Source organism: Leptidea sinapis, chromosome 15, assembly GCF_905404315.1.
Source record: "Leptidea sinapis chromosome 15, ilLepSina1.1, whole genome shotgun sequence".
NCBI lineage: Eukaryota > Metazoa > Arthropoda > Insecta > Lepidoptera > Pieridae > Leptidea > Leptidea sinapis.
The window spans coordinates 4,702,797-4,725,351 of NC_066279.1; the positions used below are offsets into that span (position 1 = coordinate 4,702,797).

At 33.3% G+C, this 22,555-nt stretch overlaps 1 protein-coding gene across 1 annotated transcript; it reads right to left on the reverse strand.

The window, feature by feature from the left end:
- LOC126968264 (uncharacterized) lies at positions 1 to 22,328 on the reverse strand. The gene is made up of 9 exons (XM_050813151.1): positions 22,156 to 22,328; positions 11,769 to 11,876; positions 10,789 to 11,687; positions 10,547 to 10,671; positions 9,668 to 9,775; positions 8,879 to 9,048; positions 4,054 to 4,191; positions 2,635 to 2,713; positions 1 to 2,049 (listed from the first exon to the last, which is right to left on the reverse strand). The coding sequence occupies exons 1-9, from the start codon at positions 22,213 to 22,215 to the stop codon at positions 1,940 to 1,942; spliced, it is 1,797 nt and encodes a 598-aa protein (XP_050669108.1). The 5' UTR covers positions 22,216 to 22,328; the 3' UTR covers positions 1 to 1,939.
- Between the last annotated feature and the right edge of the window lie 227 nt (positions 22,329 to 22,555).

The following is a 22,555-nucleotide window of genomic DNA, read 5'->3' on the forward strand; positions in this document are numbered from 1 at the left end:
TCTATTATTTTATTTTATTACAAAAGAATTATTAAAAATCAAGTAAGTATAGGACTAAGTAAATGCTACACTTATGCTTACCTAATTACTAAACTTACACACTAGTATTTATACCAATATTGAAATACTGGCAGTGAGACTATTTTTTGGCTCACATTATTTCCAACAATGTTACATACTTTTTAATATTATGATAACTCTAGTTTTCTTCTTTTCTAGGTGAGATTATTTTAATTTTGATGTAGTTATTTTAAATTCTGACAAGCATTAAAGAGAATAATGTCTAGTGTAAACACTTTTACAGATAAGTAGATCCTCTTGTAGGAATAGTCTATTCAAAATTGAAAGAAGAGTTCTCTCATTTCAATTGAGAATAAAGTATTTTTTTATAGGTTCTCAATCAAAAATAAAAAATATTTCGATATTTCAATATTTTACACAAATTAAATTTGAAAACAAAATTTATGAACGATGCGGGACTCGAACCCGCGAACTCTCGCGTTCCGTGCCAGCGCTCTTTCGACTGAGACAACCGTTCGAGTGACGAATCGTTGATAAATCTTGTATGTCTTGTTCAACTCTGTAGATGAAGCCACAACCTCGCACGGAAAGCGAGAGGTCACGGTTTCGAGTCCCGCATCGTACATAAATTTTCTTTTCAAATTTAATTTGTGTAATTAATTCCAGAAGTGAGGGTTATCACTTTATAAAAATAACAAAATATATGAATTATGATATAACTTGCATATTGAAATAATTATAACATTTGAATTATATAAGGTACAACAAGGTTTACACATTATATTGACAAGACAGAGACAATATTATAAATTTGTGAGTCTGAATATTATCATCAACCCATAAAATACCAAAATATATATTAGATACCAATAAAGCTATACACACAGCATCACATTTTGTTCACAAAAGCCATCATAATATTACTATTGATAATGGAATGAATAATTCTTATACAAATTGATATTACAAAGGTATTTTTCAGCTGAAGAGTACATTGAAAAACAAATCAGTGTGGACAACAAATAATACACAAGTTATTGATCTTAAAACAAATAAATGCTAAACCACTCTTATGTAATAACCTTATAACTAATTGTTTACTCACAAATCATTAAGACATTTACTGTTACTACAACAATATTTCTAATTAATTACAATGGCCCACTGATTTCAGAGACCTTAAGACCAAAAAGGAACAATATTAATACAATTTTGACATCACTCACTATCAACAGATTATAGTTTTTATTTGCACCTCAGTTATATGAAATGCAAAAAAAAACAACATCTAAAAAAGTTATACATACCGTTCAAATATAATTTTAAAAGCACAACCATAAAATCAAATATATTCAATAAAATTCATCTTGCAATGAATATATTCAAGTGTATAAAGTTGTGAATAATATATGTTCGACAAAACCTATGTGTCAACAAATAGAACGTAATAGTAAATATATACAAGCGGTGGGACTTAAATCAATTACCCGCTACAGCTGGTTTATAAAGTAATTGTTACAATCACTTAAAACACTGCAGTACTTAGTTTTCTATTGTAAAAATATTATTAGTACTTTAGGAAAGAAATTTTCTACTAGTTTGACTGTATTTATGGAAATTATAAAAATAAAAAAAATTGTCGAGTTTGTGAATTCCAATAAATACAGTGGAACTAGTGAAGTATATTTTACAAAAATGAATTTTCTACTCACAACTATCCGCTATTTGAGTAGCAATGTTTGTACTCACCAAATGCAAATTAAACTATTCTACTTTACTACCTTCCATGCACCAACTGGAGATGGTGAATTTCTGTGACAGTTGGATATGTAACAATTGTACACTAACACATAATTTCGAATTTCACTTAATAGTCAATAAGATCACAATTTTACATCAAGATTACAACACTAGATAGTTAAACTAATGCAACTCGGTTAACTAGAGGCGTTTTTCTTCTACTTGTGTGCGACTGTGTGCTGACTGGTTGGTAGATGAAACTGGTTTTTGCCCTTTTTGCTGGTTGGCCTGCAACAAGAGTTCTGGTTAGATAATCTTTTAAATCTTATAATATGGTATCACAAATACACTATAGAGTTGTCCAGTTTAGTTATTTTATAAAGTTTTTAGGTTTTAATTAAATTAATTGGTCTATTTTAATTAATTACACAAAAGTTAATTAGACATGGGCTGGCCAAACTTCTAGGTTGCAAGAATACAGATAACAACTAATTGGGAAGAGACAAAGGTAAATAAAAAGGCATTCCAAGGCAATCTTGAATAAATGAAATTCATAATGTTGATATTATAATTATAGCACCTTAATTTATTTACAGTGTGTGGATTGATGCATTTACTACTGTACTTACTGTTGTGGTTATGAAATATTTTTAATTTATTTAACTTACTCAAGTAAATTCTAACAATTTAAAATAATTTCTAATCTAAGTTATATATTGTTTTAAAAGAGTGGGTTTTATCTAATATCAGAATAGGGTCACGCCTTTTGGAGTTCAGTCCCAAACAAATAAAAAAACAAAATTTAAATCTGTTATTTTGATTTAACAAATTGACAACAAAACTTATTTAATATGTATGTAATAAGGTACTTACTGTAGTTGTCGCTCAGTGAAAAGTCTAACTTTACAGGCTTTGTATCAATGTCGAGTTCTTCATACGAATGGTCCGTGACCTGTTTGAAGAACAATATATATAGATAAAAATAAAATCCAATTTGGTCTAACTGAATTTTTTTTTGGGCAAGTAGAGCAGATGAGGCCCACCTGCGTCTAGGTAAGCGAGGCTGTTTAGCAATAGAAATAGACTTGCTGTTCCAACTTTATGGTAAATGTATACAAATATATAATAAACTCCCACATCATGTTATTGAACTTCCTTTATATAAGTTTAAGCCTCATATTAAGGAAATTTTAGTGAAGAAATATAAATAAAGTTTGGGAATGCATAGACAATAAAAATGTATGGATACTGTGAAAACTGTTGCTGAGTTTCTTGGTGGTTCTTCTCAGAATATGGCCTCCTGGTAGCATTTTGAACCGATGGCATCAAAATTGACTTTCATAAACGTACAAATTGTACCTAAATGAATAAAGTTCATTTCTTTACTTGGGTATGTACCTAATCTACTCATATCAGTAACAATTGCGCCACGTGCCAACGTTTATTGGACGTTCTTAGGGTAAAGAAAGATATCATACAATGATAAAACCTTCACACACCTACGACAAATATGAAAAGTTCTGTAAGTCTACCAACCCATACTGGGCCAGTTGTTTGACTAAAAACGCCTTGAAAGGGCACATAGGTTCAAATAAATAGGATTCATGTCACTTATTGAACATCAAAAAATTTCCCATTCGAAATAGTATGCCTTAGACCTGAGAAAAACTGGAGCAAGAAACTCAGCGGGCTTTGTTTTAATAATTTAGTTACAATATAAAATGTAATCATCATACAATAAAATTTACAATTAAATAGCCTCAGATCATTTGCTCCAATCCCAATCTGTGGTATCATTTATGTTAACATAAAGAACATTATCAATAACGTTAACAGTGGGGGCTCCTTTGCACAGGATATCGGCTAGATTATGGGTGTGGTAACGGCGCCCATTTCTGCCGTGAAGCAGCAATGTGAAAGCATTATTTTGTTTCAGTCATACGAGCGCCGTAGCTAGCGAAATTACTGGGCAAAGGAGATTTAACATCTTATGTCTCAAGGTGACGAGCGCAGTGGTAGTGCCGCACAGAATTTTTGAGGTTTTTCAAAAATCCTGGGCGGCACTGCATTGTAATGGACAGTATCAGCTGAACGTTTTGCTCTTGCTCTCGTCCCTTATTTTCTAAGAAAAATATATTGAGATGCAACAACAGTCAAAATGTATTCTCTAGTGCCCAGGTTATGAATAGGGCCGTTTGACTTATATTAAATCCTCCATAACTCTTTGCTCCCAATGGCAGTATTAGCCAAGAGAGCACCATTGAGATTATAATAACATATTCGTGGACGTACCTCAATATCGCTGGCGTCATCTCCGCAGTCTATATATGAAGACAAGGAGCCGCCACCAGCTAGCAGCCGGTAAGCTCCGCCAACCATTCCCGTGCCTTCCACCACTTCCTCCACTTCGAGCTCTTGGTCGGATCCCTCCTGTCAAAAAGGTGAATAATATGTAAGTTCATAGTATAAAAAACAAGCTTACCGCATCTGTATACAGGATGTAATCGTTCAGTGTGTAATACATATGTCAAAAAACTTTAAAGTATTCTATTCTATTCTTCTACTGTGGCTTCTGTGGAAGATATACCACAGATTTGCCAGAATCACGTTAGATTAGACTACCAAGCTTTCAGTATGTGTCTTCTAAGTTTAACGGTAATAATCGGTTTTTAACAGTAATAATCGGTGTTCAGATTACATAAAGTTTAATTTTCTAATAATATCAGTAAAATGACAACAATAACTTAAAAAAAAGTGTGTGTACTTATGTATGCACGCAAGAAGTTATACTTCTTTGGCCTAACGAAGCAAAAATCATTAAAATTATTTATTCCCCGTGCTCTTCTACGTTTTAAGAAAGAACAATTTGGTAAAATCTTGCAAAGATGGCTTTGACAATTAATTATTACATAATGAATACGGCTATATGGGCTTGAACCCTTTGCCTGTCCTAATAATGGACAAAGAACCCAAAATAATAACGAATGACGCAAACGTCAGAAAATTTTAGGAACCAACTTCAACCTGTTACTTTTGTGTTACAGTGATGCGCGCGCATTTTTAAATTTTCTCTCTCATCAGTTTTTCTTAACGCGCCTAAAGAAGTATAACTTCAAAATCAAAGGAGAAGTATCCAAAATTTTCATATTAAACACTCTCATACATTTAGATATGATATGCAAGCATGCGAGCAATGATATGAATTATAAAAGTACCTAATAGTTGACAGTTATAAAAATTCACTTGTCGCGCTAAATTCATAAGAATATGTGATACGTACTGTGGTGCCGAGCCGTCTCAAACAGCATTAACTACGTTGCAACTAGTGTAAATCTCAATATATATAAATTACGTGGCACGTTTGTTTGTCCGCGATGGACTCAACTAATGAACGGATTTAAATGGGGATTACTTCATGGAGTGCAGTTAGGTCCAACTTGAGAAATAGGATACTTTTTATTTCGATTTGGGACCCCATAATAGTCTAAGATCCCGCTGCAGGATCCCGGCAAAAAGTCGATGAACGCACCAATCCTGCAGCGGGATCTCGTACTATAATTATTATTTTTCCAATATTTGTTTTGTATGGACATATTTTCTGTGACAGAATTTATTGACGCACGGTTTGACAGTTTTGCTGTGAAACAATTTCATTATAACAACAAGGAGCATACGTTACGAAATAATTCTTGACATATATATAAAAAAATTAGTCAGTATTTTATTTATTATGTATAGTACAACCGTCTGTCGGGTCAGCTAATAATAATAAATATGAGTTAATATGATTAAAAGCAGTTAGTGTAAATACAGTAATTTATTAAAGTTTTTTATTTTCGTTGTAAATTACGTTTGACAAACAATTCATACTTCATTTTAATTACAAATAATACCAAAACGTATTAAATATTTTTATTTAGACACAAACGACATTGGATAATCCAAAGGTCGTTACGATATTACTTCATAATGTCACCTTTTGTTTTATTGTTTTGATTAGTGTTCAAAAAACTTGTTTGGGTCTACAAGTTACAAAATAAATAAACACATTTTGCAAGAAAAAACAGAATTTTAAAAGGAGATGGTTGAATGTAGATTGATTGTATGCATACAGACAGACGTCAGAGCATGGATGGGAGTGTCAGGAAAGGTCAACCTCGGATAATATCAATCAAGTTACAGAGAAATGTTGCTTATCTCTACATATAACTAAAATTGGAGTGTCTGTTTGTAATATTGAATAACCGTTTTTACTATAAGTATATGAATATAATATATAAGGTACATACACCAATATAATATTTTTTTACAATTTTTGTCTGTCTGTCTGTTCCGTCTAATCTCTGAAATGGTTGGACCGATTTTGTAGGGATTTTTATTTTTTGGGACGTTGCAATGTCCAAGAAACGGTCTAACTCTATAAATAATTTATATGGCAAAACAACGTTTGCCCGGTCACCTTGTATGTTGTCTTGTGATTTTGGTCGGATGAAAAGGCAGAAAAAAATTTACAAAAAAACAACCGACTTCAAAAAAACTACTCCTTTATATCAACAAAAAACTAATATCGTATTCTTCTACAACTTAATACTTAAACTTATTTTTAGAATTCTAGACGTAAAATTAAATGAAAAACATTAGACTACATAGAAGTCAATGAAATAATTACTGCGACAATATAATGTAAGTACTTATTTTTATTTTTGGAATTGAAATGGGACCACATGGGAAGCATCAGCTCTCAAATATAAAAAGAAGCAACTTAATCGGCTCCAGCCAGTCGAAAGTTCTGAGGTAACAAACATAAAAACAAGTCGAATTGAAAACCTCCATTTTTTGAATTTGGTTAAAAAAAAATTCCAAACAACTGATGGAATAAAAACAATTACAGTCGAATTGAGAAACTCCATTTTTTGAAGTTGGTTAAAAAAATTCCAAACAACTGATGGAATAAAAACAATTACAGTCGAATTGAGAACCTCCATTTTTTGAAGTTGGTTAAAAAAATTCCAAACAACTGATGGAATAAAAACAATTACAGTCGAATTGAGAACCTCCATTTTTTGAAGTTGGTTAAAAAAATTACAAACAACTGATGGAATAAAAACAATTACAGTCGAATTGAGAACCTCCATTTTTTGAATTTGGTTAAAAAAGAATTCCAAACAACTGATGGAATAAAAACAATTACAGTCGAATTGAGAACCTCCATTTTTTGAAGTTGGTTAAAAAAATTTCAAACAACTGATGGAATAAAAACAATTACAGTCGAATTGAGAACCTCCATTTTTTGAAGTTGGTTAAAAAAATTCCAAACAACTGATGGAATAAAAACAATTACAGTCGAATTGAGAACCTCCATTTTTTGAATTTGGTTAAAAAAAAATCCAAACAACTGATGGAATAAAAACAATTACAGTCGAATTGAGAACCTCCATTTTTTGAAGTTGGTTAAAAAAATTCCAAACAACTGATGGAATAAAAACAATTACAGTCGAATTGAGAACCTCCTTTTTTTGAAGTTGGTTAAAAAAAAACTGATGGAATATAAAATAACTTCTATAATCTGTGAATTCCTGTACTTGATAACCCAAATATACAAAATAACTATTCTTGCCTAGAAAACATTTTGTCCTGTGACTAATATGGGTTGATGAGTCATTACTCTGACCTAATTCAACCTTTGGCTGCAAACTTATCAGCCGGCCTTGGATGCAGACGCGTGTAATATGTTTACTATAGTAAGTAATTTTACTAATTTGAAAGAGTTCCTCTTTAACGGTATGTGCGAGTTAGAATCACACAAAGGGTTCTGTTCCTTCATACAAGATATCGTACGATAAAAGCTGTTTCAATGCTTTTTAATACTTAATACCAGTGGGAGGCTCCTTTGCACAGGAAGATTATGTTTACCACAACGGCGCTTATTTCCGTCGTGAAGCAGTAATGTGTAAGCATTATTGTGTTTCGGTCAGGGCTCCGTAGCTAGTGAAATTATGTCTCAAGGAGACGAGCGCAATTGTACTTCAATAATTTCAAGTTTAAATAGAAGTTTTAAAATTTTAAAAAAATCTCTCTAATTGACTTAAAATAATTTAATTACAATTTAATTAACTAAATTATGCGGGATAATAATATTTTCATTGGTATAAAATATTATACATTCTTTAGTACGATTTTGTTTTTTCTACAAACGTAAAATAGCACGAGGAATGAAAGTATTTAAGGATTTTAGTTTTATTACGTCAAAGAAGAATAACATCTTGCGTGCGTACATAAGTACACACACTCCTTTTTTTATTTAACTTCACATTGGACCACATATTAATTGGCTTCAGCCTTAATCGTATCGTTTAAGCAAAGATATCGTTCTTAGATAATTTAAATACGTCTAGATCTCTCTTGAGAGTCTCTTGCTGCTATATATAATTTATATTATAACACTAGAAATAAGGGATTGCTTGTAACTTATTCTAGTAGGCTTCATAAGATACATAATAGCTTTAAGGGTAAAATATGCACTTCTATAATAAAGTCCCAGCCACTGTTCAGGCATTATCTATAAATAAATTTAAATGTTTTTAAAAGAAATGGCTCTGTCGTAAATCCTATTACTCCACTGCTGAATGTCTAAATGATCGGACAGCCTGGGACTAGATTGTGATTATTTTATAGCGATAGAAATGACTGTACAATATTGTATATTTTTATTGAAAAGAGCGCAAAAAAAGAATGCTGGGAGAGTTTCTGGCGCCGCTTCTTCTCTCTCAGAGCGCCATTTGTTTCCGAAGCGGTAGTAGTATCTAGTAGTTATTAGAAATGACATCAAAAAGAATTCTAAAGGAATAAATTTTGAGAAAATAAATGCCTTTTTTATGCTAGACAACCGATAAAACCAGGCCAGGTTTATTACTTTAGTGTGCGTACGAGCTACGTCTTACACTCGCGATTTGTATGCCAATTTGTGTTTATGTGCGTGCATTGCTCAAAATAGAGGTTAACAGTTAGCCTCTATTTTTAAAAGACGTTTCCACAGCTGTCACTGTCTATCTAGGCATATAAATCATCTAGGCTTTGCTTAAGCGATACCACTAAGAACAAAACATTCAGATGTTACCTGTTCGATGAGGGTATCGTCCTGGTCGACCTCCTCCTTCACATCGGAGTCCAGCTCTAGATCAGGGTCGAGTTCGGCGTCTCCATCAACATCCGCATCATCTTCTGCCTCTGTGTCGCTTCCGAAGCCGCTGTACTTCATCTCACCTCTCTCCAACGCTTCCAGGCTTTCTGGAATTATTAAACAAAGCAATTTTATCATTAGATCATTATATTATATAGTTTCGATAGTTCAAAAATAAAATATTACAACACAAGACTATTTCAAATTTTTGTTCTATATATGACGATACCCTCTACAGAGTACTTCTTTTCCGAGTAGTTGGAAGATTCTGATTCACCAGTGGGAGGCTCCTTTGCACAGGATTCCGGCTACATTATGGGTACCATAACGGCGCCTTTTTTGCCGTGTAGCAGTAATGTATAAACATCACTGTTTCGGTCTGCAGGGCGCCGTAGCTAGTGAAATTAATGGGAAAATGAGACGTAACATCTTACGTCTCTCTTACGCAATTATAGTCCCGCTTAGAATTTTTGGGCTTTTCAAAAATTCTGAGCGGCACTGCATTGTAATGGCCAGGGCGTATAAATTACCATCAGCTGAACGTCTTGCTCGTCTCGTCCCGTATTTTCATAAAAAAAAAATTACGTCCATGTTTGAATAAAAACAACAAGGTATTAAAATTTACAAAGTTATTTTAGCTATAAAGTAACTTAATAATTTTACACACTATTTTTAAGTTCTAGGCTGCTATAAGCAAATTTTATGTCAGAAGGTAATATTATTTACCTGGATAGACCATGGCCTTCTTTATTGCCTGTGGATCTTTCCTTGACCACTTTAGCACCTCCTCATCCATTTTCCCTACTTTTGATGGGTTCATTGCCCATAAACAACCTGTAATATGAGAAAACTATTAATTTTTTAAAATTCTTAAAGTGTCATCAAGATGGCTCGATAAATTTAGAGTGTTTAAAATTAATTAAAAATACTTCCGATAAGTTCTACACATAGAGTTGAAAATCTTAACAATTTCGCTTTATACAAAAAGTTTCCGAGACTCAAAAACCACGAAAACAATTTTATTAGATGTTCATAGAGGCGGAGTAATTCATGAGCAATTAACGAAAGTAGTGACTATGATCGTAGCAAATGCGCTGCGTCAACCAATAGATATACAATGAAGCGACGTCTCTACACAACTCAAGTCAAATGGATCGAGCTGATACTGGGGTGCGCCAGACCAGAGATGACAGCAATACTCCATGTGTGGCCGGACCTGCGCTTTGTAGAGCGCTAGAATGTGGGCCGGCTTAAAGTATTGCCGTGCTCTATTAATGAAGCCCAGCTTCTTCGAAGCCAATTTGGCTTTGCCCTCCAGATGATTACGGACATGGCAATCGCTCGAGATTTCGAGACCCAGTATTCTGATACTAGGCGAGGCTTTAAGGGAAGTGTTGTCGAAGAGCGGTGATACGACAAATGGTGTTTTTTTAGTGGCAAACGCGCAAACTTGAGTCTTCTGGGGGTTAAATTGGATAAAGTTCAATTTACCCCATTCCGCGACCTTCTCGTTTACTTTAAAACAACTTAAACTTAAGTTTACTGCTAGTATCAGTTGAAGACTGAGGCGAGTTGCGGATTTAAAATATAAGGCATACAATTTACCTTTTCTCTGACTTCCGTTATTCGATGGCTTTTCAATTTTCTCGAAACATTTATTTAAGCTTAGATTGTGCCGTACTGAATTTTTCCAACCATTTGGGGCAGTCTTGAAGTATGGAAAATGTTGACTGAAACAAAATTGTTGAACTGAATTGAGACACAAATTCAAAAAAGTTACTAAAAAGAGTTGTAATCAATATGCGATATAGACGTAGTAAGATATCGGTAAATAATAAGATACTCACCACATAAAATTATAAATTTCGGACACTGGCAGGCTTCCTGTTCTTGAATTCTTCAACGCCATCGCAATCAAACATGAATATGAATAAGCAGGCTTGGGAAACTCACTCACTGTGGAGTTACTATTTTTATTACTAGTATTTACATATTTAGTTTGACTATTATCAATGTACGCTCCGCTAACCGAAGTTTTAATTATATGTCTATTACTCAGCGGAGAATTGTCAATTAAAATAGTAGCTTGGTTCTTGTTTCCATTACCTAAAATTGTTCTAGATTGTTGCGCATCCAGTATATGTATATTACCAGATATTATTGTTTTAGCACCTAATTGTTGAGATAGTTTTTGGCTTGAGTTTAATATGGAACAATTTTTACTGTTCAGTTTAATAACTTCGGGTTGGTTGGATTTTATCCGCGTAATTGTTGACGCATTTATTTTCATTTTGCTTGTGTCTAAATCTTTTAATAAATCCTTCACCACATTTTTGTCTTGCTTCCTTACATATATAACCATCTGTGTCGCTTCCTCGGGCTGTTTCTTTACAGTAGCTTCTTCAGTTTCATGCACCTTTGATACTTTTATTGCATTCGGAGAAAACGTTAAATGGCTCTTTTCTTCCTTTGGACTTGGTAATGATGAAGTACTATTTAAGTCATTATTTACAGATGTTAACAACAGATTCGATGCTTCTTCCTTGACTACGCCCTTTATAGGCGTTTCTGCGAATGTGGATGGCATGACCGAGTTAGGGTTTACCATGACTGCATTTGCTTCTGAGCCGTATAAATCTAAATTGTGTACAAAACTTGATGAAGAGTTATTGAGCCACGTGACTGAATTATCCGTGTCCATATCTAGTAGAGGTGGCATTTCGGAAAAGTTCAATCCTAATGAATCCTGAAATATTTAAAAAGCTGTTGTATTTCTTTAAAGAGTTAAGTGAAGCATTATATAGTTATTTTCATCGAATATACTAACAGAAAAGTCAGTCGCACTGCTTAAGTCAGTGGCTATTTCATTTTTGATGTCCATATCCAGCATATCCTGGAGTGAGTCGGTGATGTACAGGTCCATATCTAAGGATGCCTATAATGCATAAGACACATATTACATAAATTATTTTTGAATTATGAAGGTTGTAAGATAGGAAATAAGTTCGCGCCATTTTCTCATCGAGAATAAAAATAACCTTCTACAATCGTGACGAGACAGTGGGACGGGAGTGGTTCGGATTCCACTCCACTACTCGGAACGGAAACCAGTTTTTGTCCGCCGGTATGCGATGCCCTATCACTCAACTGTGTTGTTTTTATTGCCGTCTCCTTTACACTCATTGAAAAAGAAAATATTACGTACGTTTAGATTAAGTATGCATATTCATAGTTCCGAGTATACGCTAGTATTTATAAACATATTTTCTCTGAAGTTTAAGTAATTTCCTTTTTAAGAGTCCTACCAATTTAAAAATCCTTATTAAGATCAATAAATTTATACACTATATAACTCTACGAAGTTTAACCAACCAGACCTACATCAACAAAAGCATTGTTGTTCAGGATAGTTGAACATCTACCTAGCGGAGTACAAAAAACTCTCTGAAGGCAAAGGTTGCACGGATAGTTTTGGGTATCGTTCTCGTCTGGGAGTTGATAATAAAACTATAAATACCTTACAGCAGTTCCCTTTACTATCTACGGTGCATTAAAACACGAGTGTTTTCCTTTCATCTCTATAATACACCGATATACTAAGCACTTGCTTAGAAGATAACAATAATTACAAACTAAAATTATCTCGTTTTATATTTTATCATTGTTGTACAAACATTTAGTACTGATATTCTTGAGTTGAAATTATTATTATAGAATCGATTGTGGCATCAGATATATACCTATTAGTACAACTTTAATAGTAATTGTATGTTAAGTTTCATATAAATTGAATCATGTTTTGTATTACTTTATAACTTTATAACCTTGATAAAAGTTCGTTGGCGAAGTGAAGTCAAAAATAAAAACGGCAGGTGCGTAGCGAATGTCAGCTTTGCGAAGAGTCTTTTGTTACAAGGGAATTCGAAACCTTTATGTTGGGTATTTTAAAAGGGATTACGGTTCATTCTGTAAAATCGACGAGGAGTCCCGGTACCTGCTTTGATACTATTGATTTTTATTCATTAGTAAGATCGTTGTATTTTACGCCTAAGCGTTAAACATTAAAATTATTGTGGATATTGAGTAAGTTAATATGGTATGGCTATTTCTGGACTGCTATATGCTATATATAAAAAAATATTGGGTGTTGGGATAAACATTGTAAATAATCCTTAGTAATAGTATTGTAGTATTGGCAGTGGGCAGGGCACACAGTTCAACGGACAGATAGCCGGTGGGGAAAGAAAAGTCCTCGAATGGCGACCACGTCTAGGAAGACGCAGAGTTTGTAGATGGATCGACGATCTGGTGGATGAGGGCAGCGCAGGACCGATCATCGTGGAGATCTTTGAGATGCCTTTGTGCAGCAGTGGACGTCTTCCGACTGATGATGATAAAAAACTTGCAGTTTTAGATTGCGCTAAACGTCGTCAATCTATGGTGTTCCATACCAAATACCAAAATACTAAGTGAAGATACCAAGTACGTCAGGATCACGGCAAGTATAGTGATTTGTGACACAGCTCACTACCCTGGGAGACAGATCGCATGTCCATAATATGTATTAACCATTATTATTGTTACTGGTGCGTAGTACATACGTAAGTAGCTCCGAGTGCAATGACTGATAAGTGAAAACGTGTACTATACGATATCTTACACCAATCAAAGGCGATGTTTATATGCGTTGGCATACCACTTTTTATTTTGTTTACATTTCCTAAACGTTATCGACGTAATGGCAACTTCGAGACTTTCTGCGCTTTACATAATTTCTGATACAATTAAGTTATAATCATAATAACTATTTTTGTTGTACCATTATAATGATAAATACTACTATTAAACAGTCATCATAATATTCCGTATTATTTTTAATCATAATAATCCAAACTCAAATACGATATAAAGCCTGTTTATAACTTTGTAGAACAGCGCGTTCCGTTCGACAGGAACTGTAATGAGAAAGGGTGTGGGAACGAGACGGGAATATATTTCAGAAGAGGGTAGATCGACCCCTAATCACCCGGGGCAGCCGCCGCCACATTGCGCCCTGTTGATAAATTTATAGCTCGCCTTTGCTGAGATAAAATATAAAATTATTACATTGAATATAATAACATAAACAAAATTGAGAAAAAAGGCACTTATAAATTAAAACATTACAAATTTGTACACAAATTTAAAATAAGTTTTGAATTTGATCATATTTTATTTACGTAGCATTAGGTAATTTGTACACCAAAAATTTTTGTTTGATCTTCTTACTTAAGAGGATTCTATAGGACATTTACCCCCTTATTCATAATTGTCCGGTAACTTTAAACAGGCGCTAAGGAGTGTTTTTTTCTCATTCTGACATACGTCAATAGAAGAAGACATAGTGCGAATTAGCAATGCTTTAAGATAGCAGACTATTATGAATAAGGGGGTAAATGATTAAACGAAAATTTGTATATTTTTTAAAGTCTAACAAAAGTTTTAGCTGTCGAGGCTCGATAACTGTTAAGGAATAAAATTAACGCAGCAATAAAAAAGAAACAAATTTCTCGCAATTGCATAATTGCTTTGCCATAATATAAATCCTCTTAATACTTTTGATAATGATACGATAATACGTTTTGTAAATAATATAAATAATATTCTAATTTATAATAATTATAATGTGCATGTGGAAGTGCATTTAATTAAATATATACACACATATAACTATTACAGATCTTTTGGTTATAATATATGAATGTATGTACTGACTGTAACTTATGTATAATTGTAAATAAAACCATATAATAAGAAAAAATGTTAACAATAGTACATTGTGTAAAAACGTACATGTGGTCACGTTTCCTTCTCCCACATGTAGGTATTAAGTATGAAGTACTCGGCCCGAAAATGTCTGCACATCCGTCTCGTATGTACTCATAGACTAAGAGATGTTAAATGTTTTGTGATTATTATGTATGCGGCTCATATTTTGACGTAGGTATCGTCTTTCGCATATCTGTACCGACATAATATGCTAATTAGGAGATTTAAAGCGTCTATCAACTAATGAAAGATGTTTTTACTAGTTATAAAATTTATTGTATTTATAATATTCACATACACTTCCTCTGTCAAAGATTATAAAAGCAATCAATTGAGATGACGCAAATTAAGATGACAGATTCAAAATTTTACTGTCTCTCTAATCTTTATGTAAGATTTAAGCAGGCATGTGTCACTCTACGTTTTAGGTCCAAAAACATAGATATGGTGCGCGTGATTCTCGAGACAGTCGATCAATTGCTCATTACGACGCGAGAGGTGTCCTATGGAGGAGATCCCATGAACATATTGCATTTTCTTTTCTATGTTTATTTGTTCGGAGTAAAAAAACTAAAATATATAATGCTCTCGCTTTTAATTGCATAACATCAAACCATAATGCAATACTAACCCCTTCTTCGATCTTCCTCAGGATTAGAGGATAAAATTTAATAACAAATAAAAAGTAATAAGTTGTTAGTAGAGTTGTAAGTAAGCTCCGTAAGTAGGTAAATCTTTCTTCTGTCATCGTGCGGGTTCAAAGATAGCTTTGGCCTTGTCAGATTGGTCATCGACCTTACAGCCTGAATTAAATAGCTAAATAAGTACCTTGCAAGTTTTGTTTTAGTATGTTACAAAAATGAATAATACGTTTAGCTACCCGTTCTGTATTTGGCACAAAGTTGGTATCCTAGAACATAACTGAACGTGAATATAAGTGCTTGCTGGATGATCGCCCGCAGTGACTAATAAACTTTTGTTTTCCGTATTTTGAATTTCCGGATAGGTACGTATGGCGCCGACGTCGGCCGCCGTTGCTGATGGTGCCGTCCTTGCGCACCAACTTGTTAAGGCAGGCAGCGATGACTCGTGCTCTTCGTAGAGCTAACGAAATAGCCTCACAGACGGATCTATTTTGCACTCAGGGTGAATTCACGAAAGTAGCATTATTTATAATATGTTATAAAATTTAAATATCAAAATGTAATAATGTATGTACCTCTATCGCATTGGAATATTCTGTAATGATATAGTATGTATTTTGACAAAATAAATAAATAAATAAAGTACTTGTGGTAGTAGTATCCAATATAATCCAAAATATGTAAAAGATGTTCGTAGTGTGCGTTGTCACATAATAATAAGTCAATCGCAGCTCTGAGTTGATCTTATGGAATAATTATCTTTATGATAGCGGGTAGCAAACATAGCTATTTCTTTAATAGTGTTGGTTTGTTAAAAAAAGAGTAGTAGTACGCTCTTTATTCTACCTACTCTCTAAGGTGCTTATAATAAATATTGGTCACGATATTTTATGCATGGGAAGAATCTAAATAATATCTATATGAATCTAATAATAATCCAAAGAAATTAGTCTTTTGAGACCTAAAGGCATTTGATTGTGTCCATCATGAAATTCTGGTCAATAAATATTCAATATTATAATGAAATCATACCAAGGAGGAAGAAATCAAAAGTATATTATGTTAATGAAACAACTAGGCACCCTTCTTTTTTTCATCTATTCAATTACTTTCCATTTACTGTACAAAAAAGTTCTTAAAACATATTCATTTGCAGACTAAAATTACAATTCACTTTTATTAATAGTAACAAAACAAAATTTATCACCGAATGACGAAATTATGCGATCTGCAATGCGGATATCAGATTTAATATGAACAAACATATTATTATGTTAAATAAAATGCATACATTGTGTTTTCATTACGAACTAAATTTGTAAAGACATACGTAAGATATAATTTTCCTAAAATCACAATCAAGGATGAGAAAATAAACTTTATTGATAGGACTATGTTCTTGGGTATATATATAAACTCCAGTCTAACTCCATACAAAGACTATCGAACAGACTGAGCTCTGCAACGTAGGTATGCAGTAAAAAAGGATCACCAGCTAACCGACAAGGACAAAGCTTTTCATAGTGTTTTGACTTACGGATTCCTTTTATGGAAGGTAATGGGACAGATATTCAGTCTGGCCATTCTAATTCTCCCACTACGGGAGTGCGTCCATAATAGATTTAAAGATTATGACTAGTCAGTACATAATATGAAATAAACTTTATGAAACAATTGTATATATGTATGCAAAAATAGGACGATTTTGAAGAGTGAACGAAAAATGTAATTCTCATCAATACAATAATGGGGAATAAAAACAACACAACTGTACTGACAATTACGCTCCATAAAATAAGTAATTCATGTCAAAATTGTGTACGTTACTAAAACAAAATAATTTGCAAAATCAGAGAATTATCTATAAATAAATTTAAAAATATCACACTAGCGCATGGGATTGATTCACTACAATTATTCATATTTGTATTTATGGATACTTATTAAAAGATAATAAGAAGCTAGAAAATAATATTTTACTAAGCATTGAAGTGAATATGGTCCATTTTATATGAATAAATAATTTTGATCAAAACGTTTGCAAATCATCCTTTTTACTGATAAGAAAATTTTCATGATTGTGGAGCACTTACAAGAAATACCAAATACAACCGGATTTTTAGGAGAAAACTAGCCCTCATCCCAGATTTAAATCACTTGGACTACAAATTCTGTTTAGTTTTAGATGACATGGTATCATAGAGGTCTTACTCATAGATTAAGAATAGTGACTTTTGGTTACTATGACTACAAAGTAGTTATTAGAGCAGGGGTGGGACAGACGCCTTAAAGTGACGTTTTCAGAAGACTGTAGTGTCATCTGCTAGTTGGCCCGAAAATGAAAGCTTTGGCAGCTGTCACTCACTTTAAAACCTTTCAACTTCTCTTTATTTGTGTTACTGCCCACTGGTCATAAAATGGCGGCTACGCCTAGCGTTTGCACATGTATGTAGCTCTCGTGTTCCATTTTGCATATTTACACTACTAAATCTATCCTTTATGTTCTATGTTGTGACAAAATTAGATAACTAACTCCACGCGCAATTTCAACATGGTAAAAAATTGTAATACCTACATTAAAAAGTAGAGTTAGTTATTTAATTGCGGCAGAACATTAAAAATGAATTTTATAATTTCGAGCTTATATATAGTTATTTTCGGAGCCAATCTCCAGATGGCGCCAGCTTTCAAATAGACAGCTCTTAATGCGTGGAGAGGGATCTCTTTTCCCTATATATTATTATACTCTTTGTATTAGAGTTATTACGTTGTCATGAGAATAAAATGTTGTAATTAATTTATAAAATTGTTTTCTTATATTTAATAATGGGGAATGCACTGATTTACTCATACTCTACTGCTGATACTCTGCTCTATCTCATATAACACATACATTAATACTCGCCGGAATTTCTTAAGAAAACACTAGAAGATGTAGTGCCCAGTTTCCCAAAATTAGCAGATTCGTATTGCTAGACCGGTTTAAGAACGTGTTTCACAGCCAGGAGAAGTTTTCTGATGCAGGAGTAGTTTAGCTGTTATTTCGTTTTGTTATATTTATACCTACAATAACTATTTGAGTAATGCTGAGTAAATATACATAGAATAATGAGACTTAAAAATAGACTCTTGATAATGTTATTTCTAACACGCCTATAAAAACTCAAACAATAGTAAGCTCAATACTTCTAGAGGTCTATTATTGTGTGAAATACTGATTAATATTTTTAATAAAGTTTTCTATACAATAGCAAGAAATTGATCTATTTGGCTTACGTATGTGAAAAAATCATCTTGAGTTTAACGCCAGCTCTTAGTCTACACATACAAGGAGGGCCATGAACTCTCTTTATTACTTACCGAGTTCATCTCGATAACGTGCGATATGAAAAATAAGAAATTAAACAAACTATGCATACTAAATGAACCATTACATAGAATTTTTCATCAAAATAATGTTTTATAGTTATAATAACATGTTTACCTGCTAATACTGTCGCGAACTGATTAAATTACCTATATATTTTTATTATCTATACCTATATCTATTTTTAGAAGCTATGACGGGCATTTTATTATCGGCGTAAGTATCTCTTTGCCTTCGTGGATACTAAAAAGAGCGCCTTTTGTGGCCTTGTGATCAGCATTAAAAAACTAGGTAAGTATATCTAAAGCCGCGTTGTAACCAATAACCATGGAACGTGAGGTAGAATAATTTTCCACGGGAGTTGAGGAAATAAAAGAAGTGAGGTTGGTTGGTTGGAGGCGCCGCGAGGGGCCCGAGCGCCGCGTCCTCGAACCTGACCGCGAGCAATCGCCTTGAACTCGGCATAGACTCGAGACTGCTCGCTAGGCGCAGTTCTTGTATTGAATTACTTTATGTCTAGTCTGATATACCTGTTATTGTCACTTATGACTAATGTACATCTTTGAATTTACGAAAAACCTTTTATTATTAAATACCTCACTATTTGAATATAATAAGGCTTCTTTTATTGAAAGAATAGTTGTGAAATCCTCAATCTGAATTCATTCGAGGATTTTCCCACGAAATAAATTAGCAGCTCAATCACTTGCCGCTGGGTGACCCGCAAGTTCACTTAGAATTTGTATTGGGATACAATAGTATTGGGAGGGACACGATCTAATATATTCATTACCGCACCTAATAGGTATATACCGGCCCGCTAACTACTAAAAGCGTATATGTACGGACTATTATTTTATATTTTTCAATACCTCCAACTAAGTTGGCGCCAAAATGTATGTAGTCATGTCAGTTATTGATGTGCGCGCGCATTGCGGAGTAGTTCCACAAAGGAGGGGCCAGCCATACTTATCGATTAGGTTCAGAGCAGACTAACACCCCTCCCTGCTTCACCCCGCTAAAAAGGAGGGAAACTAAAATTATGTTATTCAGGGGAAAATTACTTAAGAGTTATGACGAACATTGAACTTGAAGATCTTAAGATCATAATATATTGTTCAGATAAGAAGAGAACATTACTAATAATCATGTGGTAAAAATAAATTATGACGACTAAAACTTCGGTTATGTAGGTTTTTTGTGTTCACTGTTTTCCATCACTTTTCACGTGCGAGTTCATTGATCTTTTACAAATATTATATAATATCTATTATCGAGCTTATGAGCAATCGAGTCTTTAATTTCATTCGGCGGTAGTTAACTAGTTAGTACCTTTAGTAGGTAGGCAATACACATTATCTCGATAAATTAATTTTACCAATCAATATCTCCGACATATTTTTAATATTGGGGCTCAAACTTTGGGCATGTATAAAATATACTGTCGAGATAAAATTATAACTGTGAAATATTTTATTAATAAGTATGGATAATTAAATAACGAAACTTATAAATGCGAATGTCAGTTTGTTTATTACGTCTTTTAATGCCTTAACTACTAAACCAATCATCATGAAACTCTGCGCACATGTTTCAGGGGTACAGGAAAGGATGTACAATAATTTTTCTTGAAAATTTTTAATTTGCAAGGGAGCCGCGATACGATTTTGGTCGGGAAAAGGGAAGGGAAGCGTTTATTTACGAAGGGTTACGTTCGCTGTCCTTCTTTAAATAATAAAGACAAGAATAATACTAAGGCCTGATACAAACATAGTCGCAGGAAGAAGCTAGTAGATAACAAAACTACATCGTAAGTTTTATCACCTAGGTAGCAGTACCTGCGACTAAGTTAAGGGGCTAGCGACTCGTGTTATTAACTAAAGGCATTACGGAACACATCACAGGTGTGTGTGTGCAATTCTGTATCATTACGACACAAGTAGCATCTGTGTGCACTATAACGTACACAAACGCACACAAGCAAACGTTGCAACCAGCCGCCCTTTTACTTGGAACAGTGAAACACACAGAGCAGCAATAACAAATTAATATGTTTATGTCTTAACCCGAAGCAAAATTATTGTGACTAAGGATTTACAGAAAGAGAGGTCTTTCGATGAGTTTTAATTTTTAAGGAATTAAAAACTTAAATGATAAAGTAATTATTTGTGTGTAAGACGATTTTACCAGTTAATCAAAATTTAATCTCACTTCTTTAAACAATATGCAAAAAAACAAATGCATTCATGAGACATTATTATTATATTTATTTATTTAATTTACCATTTTTTGTTTGTTCACATTTACTATTCCTGATTAAAATTAGCATTAACAATATTTTTATTTAATTTATATAATATCCATAATATTGATAATCTTCTGGAAAAATCTGGAATAGATTTTCCTGTGTCAATACTTATTTATTCTGTGACACACCAACACAACAACTTTTCGAGAATAGTGTCGATATACTTACTACTACATAGACGAAGTGCACTCATTGTTAAACGTTTTTAATTTCTTGCTTGAAACCGGCCGTACAGCCGTGGGAACCATAAAAACAAAGCAGGCTACCCATAGATAAATAATTCTCATAATACTGGCGTAAATAGATGTAATCAGCTATTTTCTTTTAGTACGTGTGTGATATTGTAAAATAAGAATGAATTGTAACTACTTAATGGTATCTACAAATTATGAAGTTAACCTGTATTAGTAATGAAATGTTGTATCTATGTAAGTTCTTGTCTCATCATATAAACAGATTCAATATTTAATATCAATGGTAATACTAGTACATACTATTCATCATTGAAAATTCGTAGAAATACCGAAATAGTAATGTTACATACCCACTAAATAAACAATATTAGCTCTGGCGGTTAAATACTACAACGTAGTGGAAAAGGAATGCTGTCTTTTTTACGCCTACAGTCCAATGAATATGAGAGAAAGAGACGGAGAATTAACAATAATTCGTCCGTTACGGGTTTTTAATTCATGTAAAAGTTTGTAGTTTTTTTTATAAGTATTTAGCAATGTAGTCAATCATTCTATGAGGTAATTGATATAAGTTGCTCATTTCTACTTTATAGAAAGATATATTTAGGAGTTTCATGAAAACAAAATCGATTATGGTCTCGGTCTTACTAACACGTAACAGGGCGATAGATTTCCCGCCACTTCAGAATAACATTTCACTTTATCTCGATCACAGTAACTATTAAACGAAATAAGAAAATAATGGTCACTGCTGATAAAACATGAATACTTTTGAATTATTTATGTCAATTGACATTAAAAAGAGCGGGACATCATCAATACCTACTTTCCCATGAACTGTTATAGCTGAATACACGATCTTAGAACGATAATTGTATCAAAATTTTACTCACCGATAACTTTTTCACATAAATATGCTCATGCTCGATTGAATAATCCTGAATTTCACACATTTACGTTTTTAAAATCATAAAACTGACAAATACACACCACTCACTCCAGAGCACAATGTTTTACTTCAATATTATTTCTAAAGGTACAGTGTACACAAAGGACACAGTCTCCTCCTATTGGCGGATAAAGACCACGTGACTAAAAAAAAGCTCTCTCTATTGGTTGTAAATGCGCCATGACCTGACGGCGAGTGTCATTTGACAGTCTTTAAATGATTTTGTGATAAAAATTATCATTTTTTGGATATCGTAACATCAAAGAATAGTCTGGAAAAATAATGCAATAAAATTATTCAGCATGTAAGCTTGTTTTTTCCATCCACAAATTTACTTACCAATT